A 26,369-nucleotide genomic window follows, 5' to 3' on the forward strand; every position below is an offset into this window, starting at 1 on the left:
TCTGTCTCTTCTGATTAGGGCTGATAATGGAGCAGATAATTGCTCTTTGTAAACCCCGGCCCACACCTCCCCCCCCCCAAACACAACAAAACCTGTTCAAGCCAAATAATATCGCCAGTAGAGCGGTGGATTCCAGAAAGGTCGTGACTTGTTTCAGTGATCGACGGCCTCGGGGGTCGGACCGCAGGAATGATGGATGCAATATTTAATTCAAAATATGTAAAAAAAGGACCATGAGCTGGTTGGATTTTTTTATATTGGAATCGCTCTTTGCCCGCCCCCACCGCTAAATTTGTTTTCAATTTTTTTTTTTTTTTTTGAGATGCTGTCACGGTTTTGTGCGCCAACATTATTTGTGTGCGCTCTCCATTGATAAAGAATTGAAGATGACAAAATAAGAGGACAAATAATTTCCAAAGATATATTTGCTGCATATTTATCTCTATATTTGATATTCATTTTTTATCAATCACTACCTAGCTGGCTTCACTGTGGACGGTAAAATAAAATTTTCATTGCACAGAGAAAAATGAATCTTCCAATATTGAATCTTGAATTCCGAACCTATTGATTCATTTCTTTGTATTTAGTTTGTCTTTTTTTTTTTTTTTTTTTTATAAAATGTCCTGTGTAAATCATCTGGAATCTTGGATTTATGTATTTATTTATTCACCTATTATGTAAATTGTTCCTAAAATTCCCTGTATAAATCCTCTACCCTTCTCCTGAATTCCATCAACTGATATATTTATTATTGTACGTGGGTGCATTTTTTCGTCTGTATTATGCCTATACATTAAAATACGCCCATAGAAAATGTATATTTTCTCAGAAAAAAAAATGATCTTATGACATCATCTCAACATGGTCTTGAATTGTGAAGTGTGTTTTGGCAGCGAGGGTGTGTGCCACACCAATATCCTCCACGCATCCTGTTACTTCACACCTCTGTTGTCATCTGATCGATGCCGGCACTCCTCGTCACGACGCCCCTGATTAGGAGTGGGGGTCCGCCGCTCTCATCTGTGGCGGTGGGGAGATTAGCTTTGAGCTAATCATGATCTCCTGCTAAAAAAGAGCGGCAAACAGTGCGCGGCGGGGCGGACGGCGGCCCTTGAGGAAATCCGATTGATTGCTCAGAAACAGTCCCACCCATTTTGCAAAGCGCAGATATAATCACCTGTTGGCGGAGGAGGCCAAGCACTGCGGGACGCACGGGGGATTCTCACAAAAGCTTTCGTCGACCTGCAGACGGGAAGCACGGTAAGATATTTGCACCGAGAGCCGGGACGTCGGCGAATCGACGTGAGGATTTGACCCTGTTTTTTTTTTTTTTTTTTTTTTTTCTCTGCACGGTAAGTTCCGGAGGAGTCGGGAGCCGAGGAGGCCCGAGGACAGCTCTCCGCCATGGGAAATGGTAATTCCAAACAGAAAGAACTCAACAAGGTAAGGAAAAAAAAAAACCAACCCATAAAACTCAAGAAAAAAAAAAAGACTGATCGCATCACTTTAAAAAAAATCCAAGCTGAAATATCTATAGACAATGATTTATAGAATTGATAGTCATTTATAGGAAATTAATTGCATCTTTAATTATTTGAAATGGGTCAAAGTCTGTTTGTTTTTTGGACTTTGTAAATGTGTTGTCAGTGTAAACAAATGGGCGACCTTTGATCCCCAGCTTTCCCAGGCTTAAATTTTCATTAATATTTGATATGAATCAAATATATGCTTTTGTTTTTATTGTGGTCTTTTATTTATTAAATCTGTTCGGATTTTCTTTTTCAATGTTGACTCAATATACACTTAATATTCATAATTTGCACATATATAAACAATATGTACATACAAATTATCATATTTGTTAAATTTCCTGTTTAAATTAACAACCCTCTCCACATGTTCCATAATCAACTCATTTATTTACTATTGTCATGATAATGCGTATGTATAATTTTGTTTCTGTTTTACCAATATGAGAAAAACGAATGATAAACTTAGAATAATATTACTTAAACAATGATATTTGATATTGAAAGTTAACATTACTATCATTGGTGTCAAAAATTGCCTAAATCACCTTAAATTGTAATTTTGTACTGTAAATTCTTCCCATGACACCACCCTTCACACTCAAACACAAACATGCACATGCATGTACACAAACACACACACACACACACACACACACACACACACACACAGAACTGTGTATGCAGACCTTTGCCCCTCCCCCGACAGAAAAACGTGATATATTTCATTGCCTCACAAAATTCCAGACATCGAGTTGCATCAGCGAGCTGTAAATAGATCAATTAATAGATAAATTAATCAATTGAATTAAAACTTTATCATTTCCTCTGCATTTCCCATTATTTTCATTTCTAGAGTGAAAAAAAAACAGAGAAGCATGAAAACAGAGCAGTGAATGGCGTCTCCGTCAACATCCCCTCCACCAGTCAGGAGACTAACGGTGAGTTTGAATTTAATATTTTAACATTTTTTTAGGGGATGAGATTAAAAGCAAATGTGCAAATGTTGGATGACAAGCAACGCTTGGTGAAAAACTTTCTCCTCCCTGAATAGAACAATTGCCCCTTTCCTGTGAGTCACGGTCTCTCCAGGATGGACACCATCCTCCCGTGTCCTTGCTGGATTAGTCCCATTTGAACCCTCCTAGCGCTGTGTAAACTCTAGGTGTAGCCATGGCGACCGGGCGCAGCTGTTTGACCTGTCACGCTGTGATCAGAGAGGAATCGAATCAAAATCCCAAAGTTCAACCCACGTGATAAAAATCCAGATTTACCCGTTTGGGCGTGAGCTTGCGGGGATTAGAGAATATAAGCCAATCCGCAAACTTTATCATGGCAACTTGTTTTCAGTCGAACCTCCACGTGAAAATGTTCGAAGGAAGGAGCCACGCTGAATTCTGGGAAGAGATTTCGATCAGGTGTTCCTTTTACTTTTTTAGATTTCCAAGGTATATTCCTTTGGAGGTACAGTCTCTCTCCCTTGACCTGATGCCTGAAGAACCACCCAACCTGACTGTCGCCATGGTTACTGATGTTTGAAAGACTTCTTCACACTGGCCGACTGGTTTAGCAGATTTTTCCATGAGGACTAAAAGACTGGGGACAGACATTTGGCGCATAGTGAGGGATCAAGGATGACATGATTGGTCGAACCACCTGAAAACACGTGAACGCATCGGTTCAGAGCGTAAACAAACATGGAGGGCGAAGCCCTGCTGTCACTGTTGTTAGCGCAGCGCCTTTTTAGCTTTCGTTTTTCCACCAGTTCGCTTTGTGTTCTGATGCTACTTCCTATGTCCCGCCTCTTCTTTTTCATTGGCTGTTTGGCGACATGAGCTTGCAGTCGGACACTACCGCCATTGGGTCAGCTTAAAACTTAAAACATGTTTGAGTGGTCAGGTCTGTTTCCCCAAACGCATTGACTGCAATGATTTTGGTGCCGATCGGCCAAATACTGTCCTGATTCCTGGATAAAAGCAATCAATATATTCGGATGGCGTGTCTTTGGCTTTTTAGGAATAATACGTCCCAAAATCATCTTCTTCTCTGAATTTTGGTCGGTCCATCCTGTCAACCAGCCAGGTTTCATTTTCATGTGACTCCGTTTTCCAGTGTTCGATACAACAACGACCAACGACCAATCAATTAGCAGGAAGCAAAGTCCGCTTTGCGGCGGGGGCTCGCCATCAAGACGGGGAACATTGACCTGATCGATAATCATGACACCTCAGCTGTCGATCATGGATGCCTCTTGTTTTTACAGAGGGCAGCGCCATGGCGATGTTAAGCGATGCCCTGGAGTCTAAAGTGGCCGAGTACATCATTGTGGAGTCGGAAGGGAAGCAGACCGAGGCCGAAGCCGAAAAGCCAGGTGACGCCGAAGAGCAGGTTGATGCGGCAGTGTCTGGTGAAGAAGCAGTGCCAGGCGATGAAGCAGCACCTGGCGGCGAATCAGCACCTGGCGATGAAGCGGCGCCTGGCGATGAAGCGGCGCCTGGCGACGAAGCGGCGCCTGGCGACGAAGCGGCGCCTGGCGACGAACCAACGCCTGGGGACGAAGCAACGCCTGGGGACGAAGCAACGCCTGGCGACGTAGCAGCCCCTGGCGAAGAAGCAACACCTAGCGAAGAAGTACAACCTGGTGACGAAGCAGCGCCTGGTGACGAATCAGCGCCTGGCGAAGAAGTACAACCTGGTGACGAATCAGCGCCTGGTGACGAATCAGCGCCTGGCGAAGAAGTACAACCTGGTGATGAAGCAGCGCCTGGTGACGAATCAGCGCCTGGTGAAGAAGTACAACCTGGTGACGAAGCAGCCCCTGGTAACGAAGCAGCGCCTGGTGATGAAGCAACACCTGAGGATGAAACAGCGGCCAGTGACGAAGCGGCGCCCGGCGATGAAGCGGCGCCTGCCGACGTAGCAGCGGCTGCTGATGCAACGGCGCCCGCTGAAGAGGCGAGCGTTCCAACCGAGGAGGTCACGGACGGCGATCAGACGGAAGCGGGTCCCGCGGACTCTGAGCCCCAGCCGGTGAGTGAGTTCACACGTCAATATCAAAAACATTTTATTGGACCTTAAAAGTAATTTTAGTGGAATCATCTCAAGAAATCGGGGTGCAGATTTCTCAAAAGATTTTCATTGTAAATATGGGATTTTTTTTATTATTTTTGAGCTATTTTCTTTTATATTATTTTCTTTTCTTTTAACCCTTTACTAACCTTTTAACCCTTTATCAAGGAATTTTTCCTCAAAAATTCTAATATCTTACTGTTTCTTTTTCCATTTTTCGATGTTTCCCTCTATAGTCCAGTCATTCCACACTAATCCGTGCTCATCCTGTGGTACTCTCATTTTATTTTACGAAATTCCCTCTCCACTTCCAAGCGTTTTCCTTTCCAGTGCCAAATTGGGTTGATCACGGCTTCGGCAAATTTCCCCCTCTAATTGAAAGGTAATTTCAAGCTGACAACTGGCATGATTTCTTTTTCCTGTGATGCAGTTTATTACCAATCTATTACTGAAGTCACAGAAGATATTCCACGGGCTCGGCTGTAAACACTGTAATAGTCAAACAGAGCCAGCTGAGTAAACTCGTCATTTGAGAAGAGGCCCCGTCGACGTGTCACATGTCCTCCACTTTTTCGAGCAAATAAACAGAATTTGATTGACAGCAACCGGATGACACACTCGGCACGTGGAACGCGGAAGGGTGAAATTTCAAGTCGCATTTCAGGGTAAATAAATGCAAAATTCAAAGGTATTGAAAACAAGGCGCCGCTTTAATTGTCAAATAATCAAATAAGTGAGTGACAAATCACTTTTTAGTTCTAAAAAAACATGTATCTTTAAAGGCGGTGACTCCGATACCAGTCGTTTGCCTTATTTATTCATTTTATTCATGTCTTTGAACGCTGCGTTCGCCCAACTGACAACATCGCGCCGATCACGGCGAGGTTCAAACATTAGCGGATCATAAGATTACACATCCCTTGTTTGTGCCTTTTCCTCAGCAACGGAGACAAAACATAAAACATACAGCGACTGGATTAAACTGAAAATAAAAACACTCGCGAGATAAAAGCACCAGTACGTGATTCTTGATTAGAATGAAGCTTCTTTGTCCGCCAACAATTCACGCATAAAAATGATCAAAACGGGCAAGAAATCATCCGACCATAAATCTCCATCCCTGTTCGGCGCTTTATTGAAAAGCCTTTTAACAGCTTATGATAGAGTTGAGATGTTACGGAGACGCGTCGCACCTCGAGCCAGCTTTATGGCTGGTGAAAAAAAAACACAACGGTGCACTACGCTCGTAAAAGCGCGAAGCAGTCTACATAAATCGTGGAACAGAGGGTTTGGCAAAGACGCATCGTAATTACCGTATGTTTAAGATAGATATAATTTGGGGTTCATGGCTTACAACTCTTGTGGGCCTTTCCCACGATGTGGTTCGGACCGAGCCTGATCAGGTTTGAGTAGCATCTTCAGTACTTCCTAATCCAGGGGTGGGCAATTATTTTGACTGGCGGGCCACATTTCTTATTTGATTTTTATATGTAGACCACCTGGGTGTAAATTGTAATTTGAACAAAATTAAAGTTGCAATTTAAAATTTTTTGACACTTAATTTTAACTTTAAAATCATTGATGATCATATACATGTATATACATGTACTGATATTATTTTGTATAAAATCATCCACACAAAATTAAACGAAAGGAAAAAATCAGGTGTTTGTAAATTCAATATTGATTAAAAATACTAAAAATATTCAAAGAAAATAGCTTGGCGGGCCGGATAAAAAAGCAAAACGGACCGCATGTGGCCCGCGGGCCGTAAAATGCCCGGGTCTGTCCTAATCCCTCCACAAAGTGGGTGGGGCCATCGTAGCAAGACGCAGAAGCAGCAGACATGCTAACATCTTGTTTTTGAATTCTTTGGTGGAGCTGGCTGACGACATTCTGCGGCCAATCAGTGATCGGCAGACTGTCGGCGTCATATTTTTTGTACCGGGTAAGCTAGCTTGGAACCTTTCAGGAGTTGGTGCTAAAAAGTACTGAGTACCGGGTGCTGTCCTTGATGGGAACACGTGGAAAACCCGGGCAGTTTGTGGTGAAACTTTGTCGAGGGAAGTGTGGTTCCACTCCAGGAACTAATCACAAAGCACGTAACTGATCATTGAAACAGAGCAGCAAGACGTTTACCTCGTGGGTGTGGTTGGAGCATTGTGGAGATTGCGGAGTTGCGGTATCTCAGGTGTTTTAGGACAAGGCGGCCATCATGGGAAGAACCTGTGTTGAAGTCGCAAGCTAGTAGCTTTTTAGCACTAGTTTTCTTTTTCTGACAGCCGGTTCTCTTCCAGGAAGGTAATGTAACCTAACACAACCGTTTTGAATGTAGAACAAACGTTTTTGAGTATTTTGACATGATATACATCCCCAACCCCCATCTGCACCAACCAAACACCCAGATATATAAAAATAAGAGTTTCAGTTTTTTTTTTCAGAGAAAGCACATGGTTACTGTATCTGTCCTTGAAAACGAACGCCGACCTTGTTTCACATCCATGCGAATGTTGGTTTTCATGACAAAGGAGTCAGACTCAAGCGGCGCAGAAGTCGTCTCCAAGGTTACCTACCAGTCGGAGCATCAACACCAGCTGGGAAATACATGGACGCAAACAGACACAGAAAGCGGAGTGGACGTTTGGACGCAAACCGACAGCGTCGGGGAGGAAGTTGCGGTGAAGGGAGCGACAACAACCGCTGTCGTCATCACCAAAGAGGACCCGTCAGACGACAATGCCAAGAAGAACGTCATAGATATTTTCGAGAAAATGGTGTTCAGAGCCGAGAGGGTCGAGATTGCTGACGTTTTAGAGACTGGCCACATTGAGGATCCTGTAAAGGAAAGCCTCACTCAGCCTGAACCAATGACCAAACCACAGTCCATCACAGAAAAAGCGTCAGCCGGCAAGGACAGCGGGATGGAGGAGCTCCCCAAAGTGGTTGCCGACTGCATCGAGGCCGTTTTCTCCTCTGAATCCACTGAGTACGTTGTGGTTGTGGAACCGTCGGAGCTGAGAGAAGGTTGCACCGAAGGACTTCGAGACTTTTCTAATGACTGTGTGGTGATTGAAGCGGGAGAACCTCAACTGAATGTGGATAATTTCCTACCGATCGTCGAGTCCGCCGTGGATGAAGTACCTATAGACTTGATGATGGAGGAAATCTCAGGGGTTGAAGAACCTTCAGCTGTCTTTTTTGTGACGGATGTTGCACGGAACAAGCAAGAGGAGGTCGTAGTAGACCATGCGTCCGCGGTTGACGTGGGTGAGCTTGTGGTGGAGAACGAGGAAAATCGGCAATCTTCAGAGACCGGCCAATCTTCAGAGGGCGAGTGCATCCCTGGAATGGTCATTCTTGAGGAGCAAGTTGAAGTCATGGCAGCGGCGGACAAGGGATCTGTGTCAGCATTGCAAGTCGTCGAGGATGAGATACTGGAGGAAGCGATCGATGCCCTCTCTCGAGAATTCCAGATACGTGCCATCTCACCTTCGAATCCGGTAACAGTCAACGAAACCCATGTAGAAGAAGAGTGTATTTCTGCGACGGTTTTCGTTCCCCTGTTTGCCGTGAGAGGACCCGGGAACACCGACGAAGATCAACACGCTAACGACGCAATTGAAGCAACTGAAGACGAGGTTGTCAGAGAGAAGGAAGCACTAGGCGCCACTAGCCAAGAAGACATTGGAGAAGAAACATCAACCAAAGGGTCAGAGGAAGATCTGGAAAAATCCAAAAGTCCTGAGAGAAGCCCTGTGGAACCAGAAAAACTTGGTGAATGGAATGCCAGATTTGTTGAAGAGGACATAACCACTGTTGTGATAGAGTCAGTGGTCGAAGCTACCTTGGAGGAAACTGAAGTCTCCTTAGAGACACCTGGGGAACCGAAAGTTCCACAGGCGCAAACTCTTGAAACACCCAACCACCAACCTGTGGACTCGATGGAACTCGAGGAGGCGAATAAAATCAATGCGGGGAATGTAGAAGCCAGGATGTTGGAGAACTTACAAGAGTTGGCGGTCGAAGCTGCGGCAGAGAAGATTGAGGTGACTGAAAAGACACCGGTGGGATCGGACAAACCTTCGGCAGAAGCTGAAGATGCTGGAACGGCCGGTCAAAGCCATACAGACGCAAAGGAACCTGCAGAAGGTGATGTGAGAATTAGGGATGGGGACGCAACCAGTGAGGAGCTGGTGGTCTCAGAAGAACCTGAAGGTCTGCGAGCAGGTTCTCCACCTGCTGGAGCAGCAGAAGAAGAGCATGATCTATGTATTTTGGCCCAAGTTGAACAATCTGAGCAGGAGATAGTCTCAGCAGGGACGGATCTGGAAGCTGCCGATGAGGAGGCGGAGGTTCCATCCGCGGTTTCCGCAACAGTCTTCAAACCCGGGTGCATCCTCTTCGCAAACGCCGCGACGGAGAGCCTGACTCACCCGCCCAAAAGAGAAGCGGAGGTGGTGATCCTCCAGACGACGGAAGCCAGAGTCCACGAGAGGACGATAACTCTACTGCAGGATGCGTTCGACGACGAATTCCTCATCGCCCCTTTAGATGTTAAGCCCGTCCTTGAGACGATTGCAGAGGAAACCATAACCGACGGCGGCGAGGAAGACGAGCGTCAACTGTCGAGGGTGGAGCCGACAGAGGTCATCTGGGACGGGTTCGAACCCGACGCAGTTCTGCTCCGAAGGAGGCATAATCTGAACCAGGAGGAGAAGATGAAGTTCTTGCTGCTCAGGCTGCAGTCCGCCTGTGCCTCCAGTGTCGAGGAGTCGCTGTTTGAACTGGGGGGTCTTGAAGTTTCCTCCCTGGGGTACTGCATCACCGTCACCATCAACGTGTCTCCCACGGAGGACGCTGGCATGTTGGAGCTCACGCTGTGAACCTTTTCCAATAAAATAATTAAAAAAAAACACAAACACGTAATTTAATTTACGTGAAACTGGGTTTTTCATTTTTGACCTGATTATTAGCGGCTTTGAAAAACGGCAAAGGAGTTGTGGCTTTGTCACAAAAAGGGGTGTAGGAGGGTATATCTCGGAATTATAGCAATTAAAAAAAAAAACAAAAAAACAAAAATGGAACTATTTAAAAGAAGTTTTCCCAGGAAAAGAAATGTGTCAAACATCACATAATTATTATCTCTGAAAATATGTTTTCCCTGAATAAACAGCAAAATAATATTGATTTATTTAATCACAATTCAACTGCCAAGTTACAAAACATCGACTCTGAGTTTTAAGAAACTTTTACTTCACCAAAAAAAGACCCCAAAATTAAATATATAATTGATCAAGATAGATAGATTTATCCATACGTTTACCTTTGATTGTCAGGTGAGTGGTTCAGGTTAAGCCCCGCCTCCTGCCCAGTGACAACAGCCAGGATTGGCTGAAGCCGCATGCAAGATGGGCGGTGCAGCCAATGAATTGATTCATAAAATAAAATGAACAAGTGAGTCAGTGACTGAATGAATAAACAAATACACACCGAACACACACTGGAGACTCACTGAACACACACTTGAGACTCACTGAACACACACTGAGCACAGACAGAACCCACAATGAATGCACAGTGCACACACACTGAATGCCCCACTGCACCCACGCACTGAACACACACATGGTCAGGATTCAACACTGAAAACACACTGAACACACACATTGAGCAAACACTGAACACTCATCCTACCAGAAATTGACACAGAACACACAACTGCTCATTTGTCCACACTGAACACACACCATGTCAGGAGCTAACAGTTAACACACACCAGGTTGGAGTCAACCCTGAACACACACTGAACACAGACTGGGCACACACTGGGTAAGGAATTGTCAGTGAAAACACACCGGACACACAGTTAACACTGGACACACCCTTAACACACAGCATGTCAGGAGTTGACAACGAACATGCACCGAACACACACCGAGTCAGACGTCACCACTGAACACACGCCGAACACACACCATGGCAGAAGTTGACGCTGAACACACAGCTGGCCACGAGTGGACGCCGAACACACACCGGGCGCGGCGTGGGCCGGGAGTCGACAGCACACACACACACTGAACACACACCCTGTTAGTAGTTCATGCTGAACACATGGCAGGTAAGGAGCTCCCACTGACCACACACCAAGTCAGGGGTCACTGCCGAGTCACAGAACCCACAGAACACACCGGGTCAAGAGTTGACACTGAACACACACCACGGTGTGTGTTCCTGGTCCAAGGAGCGGTTTGTCTCTGGGTTCTAAGAGTCAGGATACAAGAAGGTATTATAGTTTGGGTGACGTTGGTGCGCATTGTTGAATATTAAGCGGGGCGTTGTTGGTGGAGGGGAGGTTTGCCGGGGACGGGCGGCGGCATAGAGGGCCGATTGTTGGCAACGGCTCGAGTAGGCAGTGGCTGGAATTGCGCTCGGCGTCTCAACGCGTGGATTAAGACCCGCTGTGCTCGGCCATCGACTTGAACGCGGCGCCGCTGCCCCTCGAAGGCTGACCTCTTTTGTGACGGCGCGCAGGAGCCGGACAGCCAAGGGTCCCAGTCAGAGCCTCCGCCGGAGACGCAAAGCGAGACGGCAGACGTCCAGAAGGAGGCTGAGGAGGACGCTCGCAGCCACAGCACAGACAGTCCACCTGAGAAGAAGCAGACCACAGGCAACGCAATTATGAACTTCTTCAAATCGCTTGTGAGTCAGTCATTCCTTTCTTTTTTTTTTGTACGTGTGTGCAGATCTAATCTCCTAAAAAAAAAAAAAAAAACATTAACACAGCGTTACGAGGCAGGTGTCATGGACTCCAGGAATGAGATGAGATGAGATGAGATGCACTTTCATGATCCCATTTTTGGGAAATTCTTTAGCAGCAACACCAAGGCATTCAAGGACAGGACAGTCACAAGCTAGCTAAAAATACAAGAAAAAATAAAATAAATAAACTCTGAAGTGTGACAGTATAAGTATAACTTATAAAAAAATAGATAGAAAAATAGAAATAGATAAAACATATAAAAAAAAAGTTGAGTAGACTTCATAGGAGAATAAATAGTACATTTTCAAATAACTTTTTCTGTTTTTTTAATTAAAATTTTCACGACTACATAATAATAATAATAATAGTACTAATAAAATAACTAAAATTTAATCAAAATTTTATATCCAAATAACATTTAATGCTTTCATTTTGATTTTTTTTTTCAAGACATATGGTCAAGATTGTGTTCACATTCCATTCCTCTTATATAGATTGAAAAAAAATTTCAGCGACTCAACTATTGCCACCATGGAAACGTGAAAAAAGTAGACCTTTGAGAACCAGCGGTGATGCTGATAGTTATCATTTAGATATTTATTGATTGGCCTGCGACAGCCGGGATTGTGACTGGAGTTAATTTGATTTATGGTGTTTGTGCAGTGAAAAATAAGACAATTGTCCGAAGGCGGGGTGGAGGGGGGGGGGGGGCTAAGATGGCCACAGTGCACTGTTCCCCGATGGCCAAACAACAAGCGGCCATTGTGCATCTTCTCCCCAACGGCGCTCCCTTTTGGATGCCTGCCGTTTTAAAGAGCCAGCTCTGGCCGCGCGGCGCTCGCCCAGCCCAGCCCCTCGGATGCGCCGGAATGTGGCGGCCCATTGTCCGCCCCGCTGACCCGCGGTTCACAAGGGAGGCCTTCTGTCCGCGCCTGGAAGTCCAGGGCCCGCCGTGACGGAACAGGGGCAGGCCTACGCCATCGCCGTCCCGCACAATGGCCGCCACAATGAGAGCGCGCTTGGTCAGGGACGCCCTCGGCCAGCGGCTCATAAAAGCCCGAGTCTGAACACTGTCAGAGATACTGTCTTGAGCCAGTCCTTTATCGTCCAATTTCCGTCACGTCTCTTTTACTCTCTCTCTTTTTCCTTTCTTTCTTTTTTTTTTGGACTCCTCTCTTTGCAGATGACGCCCAAAAAAACACCCAAGAAGGAAACAGCCGCTCCTGATGCCACTAAAGAGCAGGTGAATTCCATTACCAATGACCCGGAGGTCAAATAGTACAAAAAAAAAAAAAAGAAAAGACCTTTGACCCTTCAGGGGCTTATATTGAATTTTTGTTTGAAAATCAATAGTTTAAGGATGTCGGTCTCCAAACTGTAATTTGCATAAGAGGGAATAAATGGAGCTTCTCTGGTCTTGACTGGATCTGGGCGTCTTTGTGAAACATGTCAATATCATCCGCAGTGTTTGTATCGTTTACCGGAAGATCGGCCGATCAGCCAGCACGGGATTTGGTATCACACATCCTGCTCCGGAAAAAAAAAAAAAAACACAAATAAAGACCGAGGTTCTTTTTATCCTCTGTTGGAGGCACAATCATCGTCTTGATCGGAGACAAACCTCCGCATAGAACGAGAATGGCAACAATTGACAAAGTGTCCTTGGGATACATCTTACGCCGTGTGCTGATTTAAACGCACCGTTCCTGCCAAGTGAACGCGGCATTCTTCTCGGAGAACAAGCTTCTTTTCAAAAGAACCTGAGTCAGATGAGGAGCTGGTTGCTGCAGACCCCTTGACACAGCGCTACCGGGGCCCAGGTTCCCAGGACCCAACCCAACCCGACAAGCACTCTTGCAATATTAGCATAAATATTTCTTTGAGATGAACGTCTAAACCCATATTAATGTTCTCCTCTTGCTGGAACTGGCAGAAGATCTCAGCAGGCGGCATACTACAACACCAGAGTCCCAGGACTGCGGTCCTAGTCACCTGTCTCCGGGTCTCCAGCAACCGAAAGAAGTGCTCCTTCCACAGCGACGCCGCTGCACTCCTGGCCAGCGGGGCCGCCAGAGTTAACACGAATCGAGAGTTCGTAGTCGCTGCTCTAACTTTTGAGTTGCTAAACTGCTTCTTTTTTGTTGCCAAATAGAGCCCGACGGAGATCCAGCCAGCGCCGACCACCACTGTGAGCACATGGGTCATCTGAGTTCAAATATAAAATCTAACTACACAACATCCACTTTATTTGTTTACATGCTAACGTTATTTTTCAAGTTCTGAATCAGTTTTTAACCCTTTATTTCCGGTTTGACGTAAGATCTCTTCACATCAGATCTCATGACCGAGACTGTATTTGCTAACCCTCCGCTACCTTGCCGCCCATCGAACAGGTCGCCCAAGTGTCGGACCCACCTGCGGCGCCAAAGGGCATGTCCATCCCGCCGCCGCCTCCTCCGGAGCCCCCCAAGCTGGAAGTAAAGGTGGAGCCGGCAGTGAAGTCTTCACCTAAAGAAAAGCCAAAGGCCAAGGAGCCCGAGCCCTCGAAAGGAATAACTGCCAGAGCCACTCTGGGTAAACTCTTCCGCCCAAAGGTAAGAAAGTGGGGGTCGTACCCTTTGCCAGGGTACCTTATTGTGAAGGCCATTATGGCGCCTCCTGTTACCTGGGCAACAAGGGCGGTTCATCTGCAGTCGGGAGGAAGGGAGGGTCCGTCTCTGCTCTGGATCCTCAAGTTCCGCCTCGTTTTGGACGATTGGCGTGTTCAGATGCGACTCGTTGCTCCTGCTAATGGACGCTAATCTATACTAATCAACCCTAACTGACCCTAATTGATGCAAATCGACGCTAATCGGTGCATCAGACACAAGCAGGTTCATCGGGAAATCACAAGAAAATTGATAAAATGTTAGAAACAAAGTCCTCGTCATCCCTGCAAAGTTGAGATAAAATGCTCATTTTTAAAATATTCTTCACACATTTGAGAACAACTTCTCTACTTTTATTTAGTAATGTAGTACTGATTGGTCTGTTGTAGTAACGCTATACTTACGTGCCTACTTCCGGAAAAGTAATTTTTGTTAATTTTCTTGTTTTTTCTTGACATTGTTTATGCACCATTGGCACTATTTGTACAATTCTTAAGATAATTTTCAGTTCATTTCTCCCAGGTTTTTCATCAGTTTTTTCATAAATCATTGAAAGAGTTAAACAGTATGACAGACATATTTTTGGCAATTCCCTGATGTATTGATCCCAATAAGTCTATGGTAATGGTGAAATCATTAATAGCTCTTCCACCCTACAGCCACTGGGAGGCTCCAGTGAGCCAAACTAATCCAGTGTAGGAGAGTTTCTGTCGTAGGAACATCAGAATATTTACCAATATCAGATTTTTTTTTTTAAATGGCTGGTGTTTTCAGGAGGAGTCAGATGCCGCTAAGCACAAATACCCGGCCAAGCTCGCTCTGGAACGTTGCCGTGGAACGTCACACTACAAGGTTTGCTCTGAGTCACGACTTCCAACAGGCTGGGAGATTTAGTTTTTTACCCTTGTTGTCGTCACACTGCCACCTCCTGGGCTGGAGATGCAGAGCAGGACCACTGGAATGATGTCTTCTCCAGAGGCACGACAGGAACCTTTTCATTAGCTTGAGGAGAAAAATCCAGAAGAAAAAGTGTCCAGTACTTTTGATCAGCGGGCTAACCTGAGTCCCGGTTCCTCGAAGATCCCCGTGGTTACTATGGTGATCAGACGGCCGTTGGTTCGTTGCAAACATCCCCTCGCTCCTACTTCCTGTCTCTAACTCCTACTAACAGTTCCTTCACTTTCCTGCAGAAAAGCCAGGAGGTAGAGACGCAGCTGGGTGTAGGAGCACAGGTAAAAAGCGAGGCGGCCTCCGAGAGAGCCTCACATTGTTTCCTTCAGCCTTTATTTTCACGGTTTTAAAAAAAAAAAAGAAGAAGTTGATTTTACTCCACAGGAGGCAGCGGCAAAGGAGCCGCAGACGACAGTAGAAGCCGAGGTAAAATCAGCAGGGCAGATAAATCCCGGTTTTTTTTTTTTTATCCGCGGTTTGCTTTATTTCTAATGAAATAGAAGAAAAAAAAAATCCTCTGATCCCCCGATCATATCACACCGCTGGGTTCTAATTTGGCTTAAACTCTTTTTTAATTTTTTTTTTTTTCTTATTTTCACATTTTCCCCCCCAAATCATTTACATGGGCTCCACAGTGAAAATCAGGTCGAATCTCAGGAGGCGGCCGAGGAGGAGACGCAGCCGGTTGTAGAGAATCAGGTAAATCAGAGGAAAGTGCGCGGGAACACTAATTCCTCATTTCCTCTCGTCGCGTCTGACATCACGTTGGATCACGAATCCTACACCTCATTAAATCCCTTTCTCTCCATCAACGTAAAAATCCGATTGGAATGAACCATGTTGCTGTTTATCCACCGCCGACTGAGAAATCATTTCACCCAATTGCTGTGTAATTTTCCAACCCTGCGGATAAAGGAGATCGTGATGTACGGCGTTTTGTTTGACTATAAAAATTCTTCATAGCTAAATTTGGGTTTTATCCATCTTGTAATGGATACGTGGTGCCTCCGGGGGCGCTAGTGAGTTTGTCGCATTTTCCCTGTTATTATAAAAAGTTTGTTCCTCAGTGTGATTCTTGAAATGGTGAGGTGCTGGCTTAGCAGTCAAGTCCATTCTCACAGTAACATCTGTTAGCTGCACTCTGGCTAACTGGCTAGCGACGGCATTCATCCGTGATAGTTTGTGAAGCCAAACTCAAAAGGGTTTTGTTGTGTGTTAGCTTGTTGTGTTTTAAGTTTGGGTTCTGGTGGTAATGCAAGCTAGCAGGAAAAAGCTAACGCTAATGAGCTCTGGACTAGCTATGTTAACCAGGTACTAGTATGTGTTTAACACTTTTAAATTAATGCTAACTAACTTCATTCTTGTTTATTTTAGATTTGTTAAAGATTACATTTTACGAAATGATTTCCTACATTTTATTTTGTCCTGCTCATGCACTGTAAACAGTACCATCATGTCATGAGCACTGGCAATGATAGCTAAATTAGCATTAATACAAGGTTTAAGCTAAGATTTTTAGCTTCAGTGTAAGCTCGGACTCAAATTAAGTGGCACACAGAGTTTGAATGTGGGTATTGTTCGAATTTCCAAGTTAGCAACACTAGATATTAGCTTAGCTTAGCCCTGGTAAGGATAGAATAACAGAATCACTCTCCTCTGTACATTCGTCACCTTTTTTTCATCCAGTTTGATTAAATGCAAGTGTGACTTGAAGCACAATGTCTCCAATCTTAATACTATACTGTGCTAAGCTATGCTAAATATGCAAAGCTAAATTTGCCAGAACAATGACGCTTTTTCTTTTCATACTTTCTCTTGTTTGTTTTTTAATGGTGCTATTCTAACTTATTCCCACAGGAATAAGTTTGTTTATTTCATTTTTAATCCTTAATTCTTAATTCTATCTTATTCTCGTGTAGGAACCTGTGTAGCTTTCCACTTCCTGTCTGCTCTCATCCTCCATTTTTCCCTCGCCGGGTGGCGGCTCTCAATCTATCACCTCCGTCATCACCATCATCCGTGTCCTAAATAACACGTGGTATTTAAATCCCCTGCTAGCAGAAGGTGGACCCTTCGAAGACCGGGACCCTGGAGGCCGCCGCCAAGCTGGAGCCTCCGGCGCCGGTCCGGGAGGAAAAGAAGGCGCCATCGAAGTCGCCGTTCCTCTCGCTCTCCCTCTTCAGGGCCAAAGTAAGAAAAAGGGGGAACATTAACGCTGGTTATTATTAGATCACAGTAAAAACTACTGAAGTGATAAACACGGTAAAACCGCCCACGCCAGAATGAAAGCACAATTTAATTACTTACACCTTTTCTTTCTTGACACATTATTCGCCGTTTATTTCCCTTTCGAAGATCAAAAGCAGGCATTTCGGTGTGTTCACTGACGTTCCTTGATCAGCGAGAGGCGCTCAGTCAGGGAGATGGAGGAGCCGGGAGACGTCGTCAGCTCAGATCTCATAAATTACTCGAAAATATGTGGCTAATTTCCTGAAAAGCAGCAATACGCCACCGGTAATTAGACAGACTTTAGTCAAAGAAATCTGTGGAAGGCGTATAAATCTAGAAATGATCTGATCACAGCACAAGCGTGTATTTGACCTCTGACCTCAGTTGAGCGACGTTCGTGTTTTTTTCTTATTGCCGTTGCTATTTTCAATGTTTCCTTTTGTTGATTCTGCCAAAATTCACTTTCACTGTTTTGAGAAGTGGCTGAAAAATAAGAAAGCCATGATTACCACGGCAACTTTAAAATAAAAGGCCAATAAAAATTACTGACGTGAAGGAAGGCGGTAAATCGACTCTTACACAAATGCACCCGAACGCATCACCGTTCTGCAGCCCTGGTTTCTCTCAGCTCTTGTGTCTTTCGCACCTCCAGTCCAGTGAGTCCAAGAAGGCAGCGGTCACTCAGCCCGCCGCGGCAGATTCGACCCAGAAAGCCAAGGAGGAGTCCAAAGCGACCGCCAAATCAGCGGAGGCGCCCGCCGACAGCAAACCTGCCCCGGCAGCCTCACAGCCAGGGGACGCCGCCGCAGCCGCCACTAGTGCAACCAAGAAACCGGAGAAGAGAAACTCCATCCAGTTGTTGTTTAAAATCCTGGTGAGTCACTTACGGACAAGAATCAGTGTTCGGAGTCTAAATTACAAACCCTTGAATGTCCATACAGCTGCTTAAGGTTTAAAGATAACACAGGATTTTATAGACGCCTTATTTCAGGTGAATGTTTAGAAATCAGAGGTGCAGATTACACAACTGGATGAGCTGAAAAGGGGAACGTGCTGCATTCAAGGAACTACAAAACCGGCATCTGTCGAGATGTGTTTTTAACTGCATCATTTTTTTAAGATGTTTTCCAAGGGTTGAGGGTTGAGAGGAACTGCTTTTTTTTGCGAGGGCTTTCTTGTGTTGAGCTATGTTGTACCCACTTTGTCCACTAGATGGGATTAACAGCTGACTAGGTGACAGGAGGGGCTCAGAGGACACTGAAGAAATCAACCTTTGCTTTTAAATAATTCAATAGATATTGTACGTTTAAGTCATTATTAGGTTTTAAAAGAATTACCATTTCCTTACGAAAATTAAATTTATCATAAAGTATCTTCAATGCATGTTAAATCATGTATAAATGAAACCTGTAAATATCATGTGACCATGTTTCTTCTGCATTTTTTGAGGAAAAAAGCCCTAAAGATATTGATTTAAGGAAGTAAGATGCATGAGAATCTGTTTTACTTTTATTATCTTCTTTCCATAATTAATCCTTATATTTTTATGTTATTTTATTTTATTTATGTGCATTAAAGTGGTCTACCATGTGCATATTAGTATGCCATCATGATGCTTCATCAGTATAATTATTTCAAACATTAATTGTCATTTAAAGGTGTGATAATAGAGACTCTCAGTTTGTCATTAATATAAGGGATTGTTATTCTAGACTTTATCTTTGAACCGTATTTTTTCAAACTTAAGACATCGTAATGTGCTTGAAATTCATTTTTTATGTATTTTTCAGAATCAAACTGCAACAGTTACACTGGATTAACCTTATAATTCCAGTGAGAATATCAAATATAAATTCAGGTTCAAGTTTTATACGTTCTGTTTAGTATTTACAGTCTGGAGGCAACATCAGAAACAGAAACAATATGAAATATTTTCAAAAAGGTTTTGACAAATTGAAACTCGATGAGCTGCTGTAGAACTTACTGGAACGCCTAAAAGGAAGTTTGTTTGGTGTAAAGGTGGTGATAAACATTATCACACTCAAGATGCAACTTCCTGATGTCAAAGTGAAATAATAGTGAAGTGATAAAGTACTAAATTTACTGCTATTCAACTAGTATAACTTGTTACCTCAGATATGTTGGGGGTGACCATCCTCAGATGTGGAGATCAGGAAAAGGGGTCATTTTTGCTGAAGTGTTTTGAGGTTTAGATAAATCAAAATAGAAGTAAGCCGTGAACAGGAAATATACATTTTAATTAAATCAATGAACACATCACAATTCCCTTTTTGATTTTTTTTCCAGGCATTTAAAATTATGGGCTCTTTATTGAGACTTTTTTTAAGGAAAAGAAAATATAGCAGCTTTTCAGTTCATTGGTTTGTTTAATTTCTTGCCTTATTTTTCAGGTCATATTTTTTCTGAATATTTCTTTTTCTCAAAACGTATCCCGGAAAAAAAAAAAAAATTCAATACAACAAGTTGTAAATACGCAATTTAAAATATACCCGTGCAACAACTCATGCTACTTCTACTACGCATCCTCCTCATCCTAATACTGCTATTATGAATATAAAAATGAGAATAACGGATAATAGTTGTTGTTTTTTTTTTTCTCCAGGGTCAAAAACGTCACTCCATAGACGCCGGGGTCCAAACAGAAGCAGCAGCTGCAGCTCCAGCAGCTGAGAAGACCAAATAAAAGGCCAAACCCTCAACATCCAGACTCGCTCTCTCTTCATCGTCTTCGTTCCCCTCCGTCTCTTCATCCTCCCAACGCCCGCTGAATCACTTTAACTGTATATTATTTCTCTTTTCTTTTTGCCGCCCTTCCGGAGCTCCTCTTGAAAAATGGAACAAAATAAGTTGCGAGGAGAGAGACGTCAATATTTATTATGTTTTCATTGTTTTTGTTACAACCTAAGTTTAGGCTCACACAATATGGAGAGTTAGAAAGTGTTAGAAAGTCATCGTCGCACGTGGTCTATTTTCGTTTTTTCATAAATGTCGAAAAAGTCACGGCGCAAAACACAATATTAAGATTATATGCAAAGTTATAGTTTTAAGGAGCATGTTCGTATAATGTGGGTTAACCTATAATGTGGTGTAAGTGCCATGTCGAGGAAGGCGTTAGCGTGTATCTGTGCGCTTCAGAAATCACAATCTTTGGCATATCGGTGGGGGAGAAAGACTTATTTTACGTTTAAATAACAAACACACCTGGCAGACGTCCTTGTGGCTCCATTGTCTTAAATCCAAGCTGACTAACAGGAAAGCGACAGTCCTCGTCACTGCGTCGTTTAACAAAAGTCTTTTGTTTTATGGCGTCTTAAATTTTAATATCATGCTTTGGTTTGCCTTCATGTTTGCGCGAGTCTGTGAAACCTGATTTCCTCGAGGCCAATAAACATGTTCACCCTGGTCTTTTCTCCTTCTTTGTAAAAGGTAAAGGTGAAAATAAATGACTGTCCCACCGCTGTACAGGTATTGTTTAATTTTGTTTTTTAGTGAGATGAAAGGAGCTGTGCTAAAAGGAGCTAACAGCTAGCACGAGTTAGCTTCTGAATTGTAATTTGTTGCTGTGCTGTACAGTGCGCATCACATTTTAACAGTTTTCAGTGTAAATTCAATAATATATGACACCACGTTTTCTAGCTTTTTACGACACAGTGACTATACATAGGCAACAAAGCAAGCAAACAAAAATTATATTTAACCCTCGCAGGCTCAAATTAAGTTGTAGTTGCAGGAAAAATCTGATATTTGGCTGTCGCAAATCTGCAACATCTGCCTGGAGAAGGTTAATGTTAAACTCTACTTATCCTTTTTTTCAGCTCATTTGCATTTATTTGCCCCGTAGCACCGGGGCCTCTGTGAATGCAAATCACAGAATCATCCACAAACATGCGAAAACTACAATTATTTGTTATTTTTAGCATTTACAAACAGGACACGTGTAACAACAGAAAAAATGAAGGGCAGATTCAAAAAACGGCCTTGAACCGGGTTAATTCACTTCCTGGTTGGAATAAATATTGATACAAGTTTGTCGCCGGGCAGACTTGCTGAGGAAGTATCATCCATCTTTGGGGTAGCAAATGTGTTTGTAACTCTGCAGTGTGAGTGTGCATGTGCCTGTGTGTGTTTGTGTGTGTGTGTGTGTGTCTGCTGCCACTCAACAGCCACTGTGCCGCAACCGCAACCCGTTCCCAAACCATGTGACTGGGTGGGGGGAAGGCCTGACAGGACGCCTGCTGTCAGCATTAATGTGCACCACGACTCTTAGAACCTGAATCCAGGAGCAATCGGTAACTGATCTGATAACAATTTAATGATCGAGAAGGGGATTCATCCACTGCAGCTCAGCAGGGATTAGCATATGTGTGTATTTGTGTGCGTGTGCGTGTGTGTGTGTGTGTGCATGTGTGTCTGTAGTGGAGGGCATTCTTATGCAGATGCTACCAAGTGACTTTTGAGAGGTTTTCTTTTGGATTCCTTTCAAGCTGACGCTGCGTCCTGCTGCAGGGACAAAAGGCAGCTGGACAGAAGGAAGGAAACAAAAAAAGAAAAAGAGAGAGAGAGAGAGAAAGAAAGAAAGAGAGAAAGTGAATGACTTAAGGCCGTCCAGAAATTTGCATGATATCAAAGACGCTTTTTTAGGAAATTTGTTTGACATTTGATTCTTGGTGGCGGCACGTCAGGTTTTAAAGATTTATTTGCAAAAAAAAAAAAAAAAATCAAAAACTGAAAAGTAACAGGTATTATGAAGGATTTGCACCAGGAAGTGAAGTAATAGAAAATTTTCACCACTTTATTTGATTTACTTTAAAAAGGCATTTGGGTGAAAAATAACATCATTAATGAAAGAATATCTGAACTTTCAAAATTCTGAATTTCAGACTCATGCTTTAATAGCCCTGCCTCTTTATCTCAGAATATTTGATTCTTCTTCCTTCAAAATCCTGACTTTTCCAGACTTTCTTCTCAGAATTCTGACATTATTTTCCTTCCCGTAAGTACAAAAAAAAAGAAAGAATAAAACTTGTCATGTCTTTCAAATATATCAAACTTAGATTCCTGTTTCTACTTTTGTGAATTCTTCAAAAAAAAAAAAACTTTTTTTTTTTTGCAATCTAAAAAAAGATTATTAAGTGAGTTTCTTGAAAAAGTAAAGCTTCTGAGAAAAAAAAAAAAAGAAATTATTGAAGTTTATCAGTTTTGTTTGACTCCGTTACTCCCGTCAGTATCCTCTGTCTATAATCCAGGCGTCCCACTACAAATAAAAGCCTCAAACAAAGAATGTGCTGGGTTTATCCTCAGAGAGGCGTCGGGATACGTCCATAGATGGCGGCACAGAGGCAGGCGTGTGCCGCTCGGCAGCTGTTTGCGCTGAGTCAACTGGAGCTGACGGGAGATTACGCGCCGTCCAGAGCGACTCCCGGATTATGTGAATCTGTAGGAGGAACAATGGAATCATCTGTCGTCCGAAAAAATTCATCCCAGTATCGTCCAACGCGTTTACTCACATCGACGAAAAAGTCAAACAATGGCCTCGTTGGTCAACGGTGGCACCCGCCCCAGGGGGGAGGCCGCCATCCAGCCTGAGGGACAGAATATAATCTAATTGTTGAGATTAAGGAGAGGGTTTCAGGTGAAAATAAAAGACAACATCAGGATGGGATTGAAGGGATTCCTCAGTTCAACTGGACCAATCCATAGAGCCAGAGTTCCATCCATCATATTAAATAACATTTGATTTCCTTTTTTTTTTCCTTCATCTTTTTTGAATCTTTTTTTTTTCAGATCTTTATGTTTTTTTTAATGGCGTTTCAGTTTTCTTATAGTCTCTTTAATATTCAAGGTATTATAATTTGACTTTCAGGATTTTTTGCTGTTTATGGTCTTTTTTTCAACAATTTAACTGATTTTTTTCAGGTAAATTTTGGCTGAATATTTTTAGATAGGAAATGTTTTGTTTAACTTCGGAGATGATTTTTTTAAATGAAGAAATGGATATAAATGCAATTAGATAATCTGAAATACTGTTTATTGACATTCCTTTCATCCTTTTTGGTTAAGTTTTAGATACATAATATATTCAAAAATATTTTTATGACTGGATGATCCTTTTCTTTTTGTTCACTTCTTGATTTTTTGTTTTACGTATTCTCGGATTGTTATGAATCCCCCTCTACCTTTTTCACTCATATAACATGGAGGATGTTTCAGTTCATCTGTCTTTTTGGTGGATTTTTCCCCCCATGATTTTCCAAGCGATTCTTTATTTTGACTGTTTATTATCGATCTTGTAGAAAGAGACGAATTCGAGGTGTGTTCTGCCCTTCCAGTCTGTCCCTACAGGAAATATGACAAATGTTTAGTCGGCGTATTAATCACCAGGGTTTTTGTCCCCCTCTGGCCAAATATGGACAATCTATCCAGCGGCCCAATGATTCTCATGAAAGGTCTTTACAAGACAACTTTTTCCACAGTTTTGACAAAAGATACCAGGAGCTCTGGTATTAGCTCCTGACACGACTTATCACCGATCGAACGGTTGATTACAATCATCGGTTGATTCACCGTTTGGTCCAAAGCATGAAAGAGAATCTCTGTGTTTTCCCAAAAGCCCAGAGGAGGCACTGGAAATCTGTTTTCTGTCCCGGCCAACAGTCGACCTTCAGTCTGCTGTCAAAGTCGGACAAACCCAGAAAATATCGCTGCATCTTCTAAAGAGAGACGAGAAGGTTGAAATCGATTTACAGAGCCAGTCCGCCGCGGGAACAACGACAAACGCAGCTGTTGTGCTTTTTATGATTCGAGATTATTACTCACCGGCCACATGAACACATTCATGCTGGGTGAGGTCGGGGGGTCGGGGAGAGGGGAGGGGGGAGGGGGGAGGTGACCGTGGGGGTGGGGGGTTACATCAATGGATATCTGCAAGATAGTCATAAATGAGATTCGGATCTTTTTTTTTTTTTTTTACCATTAAACGCAGGGAAAGATGAAACAGCAACATAAAAAAAAAAATCATTGTCTCCGTCCCGGAGAGGGATTTCTAAAGAAAAAACACAGACACCTTTATTAGCTTCACTATAAACATGGATTATATGACTTTTTGGTTCATTTTCAAATAGATTCTATTCCACAAAGTGTTTATTTCTAATTGTATTATTGCATTAATTGACATTTAACGACAGGATAGATAAGTAAATACATAATTTAATAAAATCTATATTTTCTGCTATGTTGAATGCATTGCTTAATTTGGCCATGGCTTTTAAATCTCTGGGATTTTTCATTTTCAGTTCATTCAAAAACTCTTGATTTTCATTTGACTTGTCTTAATTGTGATCATCATTATTACTTTTCTAAAACAAAACATCATCTTGGACTTGAATTTTTCTATTCAACATTCATCTCAGCATGAATTTTGTGCACTTCCCTTGATTCAAATATTTATCAGTTTTAATCTTAAATTCAAATTTTAGCTCATGAATAATTCTATCTTTCTTAAAGTTTAATCAATACTGTCAGTTTTATCCGACTTTTTTTTTTCAAAAAGAGGCACTTTCTTTTATTGGTATGTGTTCCACCCCTCCTCCCCCTTTGTTTTCTTTATGAAAGACTTCATTCTGTTATCTCAATGAATAGGAGGTCATAGGCAGATAAGTGTTCTTTTAAAACTTTGCGTTCCTCTGTTTCCCCTTTATAACACGTAAAATAAGACAGTCTTTATTTTTCCTAAATCATGTCCTGTCTTCGCCAGGTTATGATGAAAATCTGGCCCAGAAACCTGTCCGCCCACTTTTCACTTTATTCCGTTTTCATGATTTGGCAGGGAAGTCAACGTCAGTCAGACTTGTTCACCGACATCCAGCAACTTTATAAGCAACATACAGCTGAAGTGGAAAAATACACACACAAAGGCAAAATGATGCAAAGATCTTTGTTCACTGTTGTTTTGCAGGGTGTGGTTACTGATGAAGTTGTATACTTATACATATTTTTCCATCCAGTTATTTATTTTTACTTCCAGCCATCTCTGCCACTGATAAGTAGTGTGTGTGTGTGTGTATGTGTGCCTGCATAATGGCGAGTGTGCACTGAATGTGTTCATTGATTGCATGATGCATTGCTTTGAGATACTATCAATGCCTGGTGCTTCAGGGTGGAGGAGGGGCAGCTTTAACTTTGGCTCACTGGATACTGTAGGTGGGGTCTTTATCTGGCATAAAAGAAAAAAAAAACAATACAACCAAAAATAGGGAGAAAAGGCTATCTGTGTACTTTCAAAAAGACATGTTGTTACTTTAACACCATGTTTTGAATGAACCACTTTACATGATAATAAGATTAAACAAACAAAGCCCTTAAAACTCTTAAAAAAACACAATAACTATTACTCTATGTGTTTACAAGAGGTGAAATCAGATGCACAAGCTTCCTCGCTGGATGTATTTAGTTTTTCTCCTATAATAGCTTCAACTAGGACATTCTGACATTTGTAATGACTCAACCAACCTGCTTCTGCAAAAAACCCTCATGTAACTGTGAAAAGTTTGAGGCTCCCCTCCCCCACCTCCACATGGTATCTGATGCATGAGAGTGTGGAATAAGAAGAAGTACTGGTGTTAGGTATAGAACAAGAAGAATATGAAAAAGAAGAAGTACGACAAAACTTTTTAAACCTAAGTTCACACCTGGAAATAGGGCCATAATAAACATATGCCCTTCAATGAGCACTCAAACGCACTACCATGGTGGTTTTATAAACATTAACGATATTCTTTTCTTATTGCGCAGGCGCGTCCACATGAACGAGCACGACATGATAAGGGGTAATCTTCTAAGTGTATTGTATGATTTAAAAAAAAAACTATATAAAACCAACAAAATATCCACATTTTAATTATATTACATTTGGAAGTGATGTAAATAAAAATGTTATGAATAAAGACAATGTAGAAAATAAACCCTCGAGGGATAACTTTCAACTAATCCTTTTATGTTATTCCTGATCACGTGACTTCTTAGTTGTATGTCGAGTTGTTGTTGACGTGCACGCGCCCCATCTCCCCCCGCTGCCACCAATGAGAACAGTCGAATCAGTGCGCGAGCTCCCCCCCCCCCTTCTAAAAAGAAGAACTCCCAACAGCTGCACAGTGAGGACTC

General features: G+C 42.8%; 1 protein-coding gene across 4 annotated transcripts; it reads left to right on the forward strand.

Annotated features, from left to right (window-relative positions):
- The first annotated feature begins 1,150 nt into the window (after positions 1–1,150).
- bcas1 (brain enriched myelin associated protein 1) lies at positions 1,151–20,669 on the forward strand. 4 transcript variants are annotated; one of them, XM_086159222.1, is made up of 11 exons: positions 1,151–1,263; positions 1,361–1,446; positions 2,389–2,473; positions 3,796–4,562; positions 11,133–11,300; positions 12,545–12,604; positions 13,514–13,549; positions 13,755–13,955; positions 17,019–17,150; positions 17,842–18,063; positions 19,813–20,669. In XM_086159222.1, exons 2-11 carry the CDS (start codon positions 1,408–1,410, stop codon positions 19,891–19,893), a joined length of 1,791 nt encoding a protein of 596 aa, XP_086015348.1. In that variant the 5' UTR covers positions 1,151–1,263; positions 1,361–1,407; the 3' UTR covers positions 19,894–20,669. The 4 variants fall into 4 exon arrangements, with proteins under 4 accessions (XP_086015348.1, XP_086015344.1, XP_086015346.1 ...); XM_086159218.1 differs by having other exon boundaries at positions 1,161–1,263; positions 17,022–17,150; XM_086159220.1 differs by lacking the exon at positions 13,514–13,549 and having other exon boundaries at positions 1,161–1,263.
- The last annotated feature ends 5,700 nt before the right edge of the window (positions 20,670–26,369 follow it).

This window comes from Fistularia commersonii, chromosome 14, assembly GCF_037954325.1.
Source record: "Fistularia commersonii isolate RoL2024-O1a breed Wild chromosome 14, RoL_Fcom_v1.0, whole genome shotgun sequence".
In the NCBI taxonomy this organism is placed as follows: domain Eukaryota; kingdom Metazoa; phylum Chordata; class Actinopteri; order Syngnathiformes; family Fistulariidae; genus Fistularia; species Fistularia commersonii.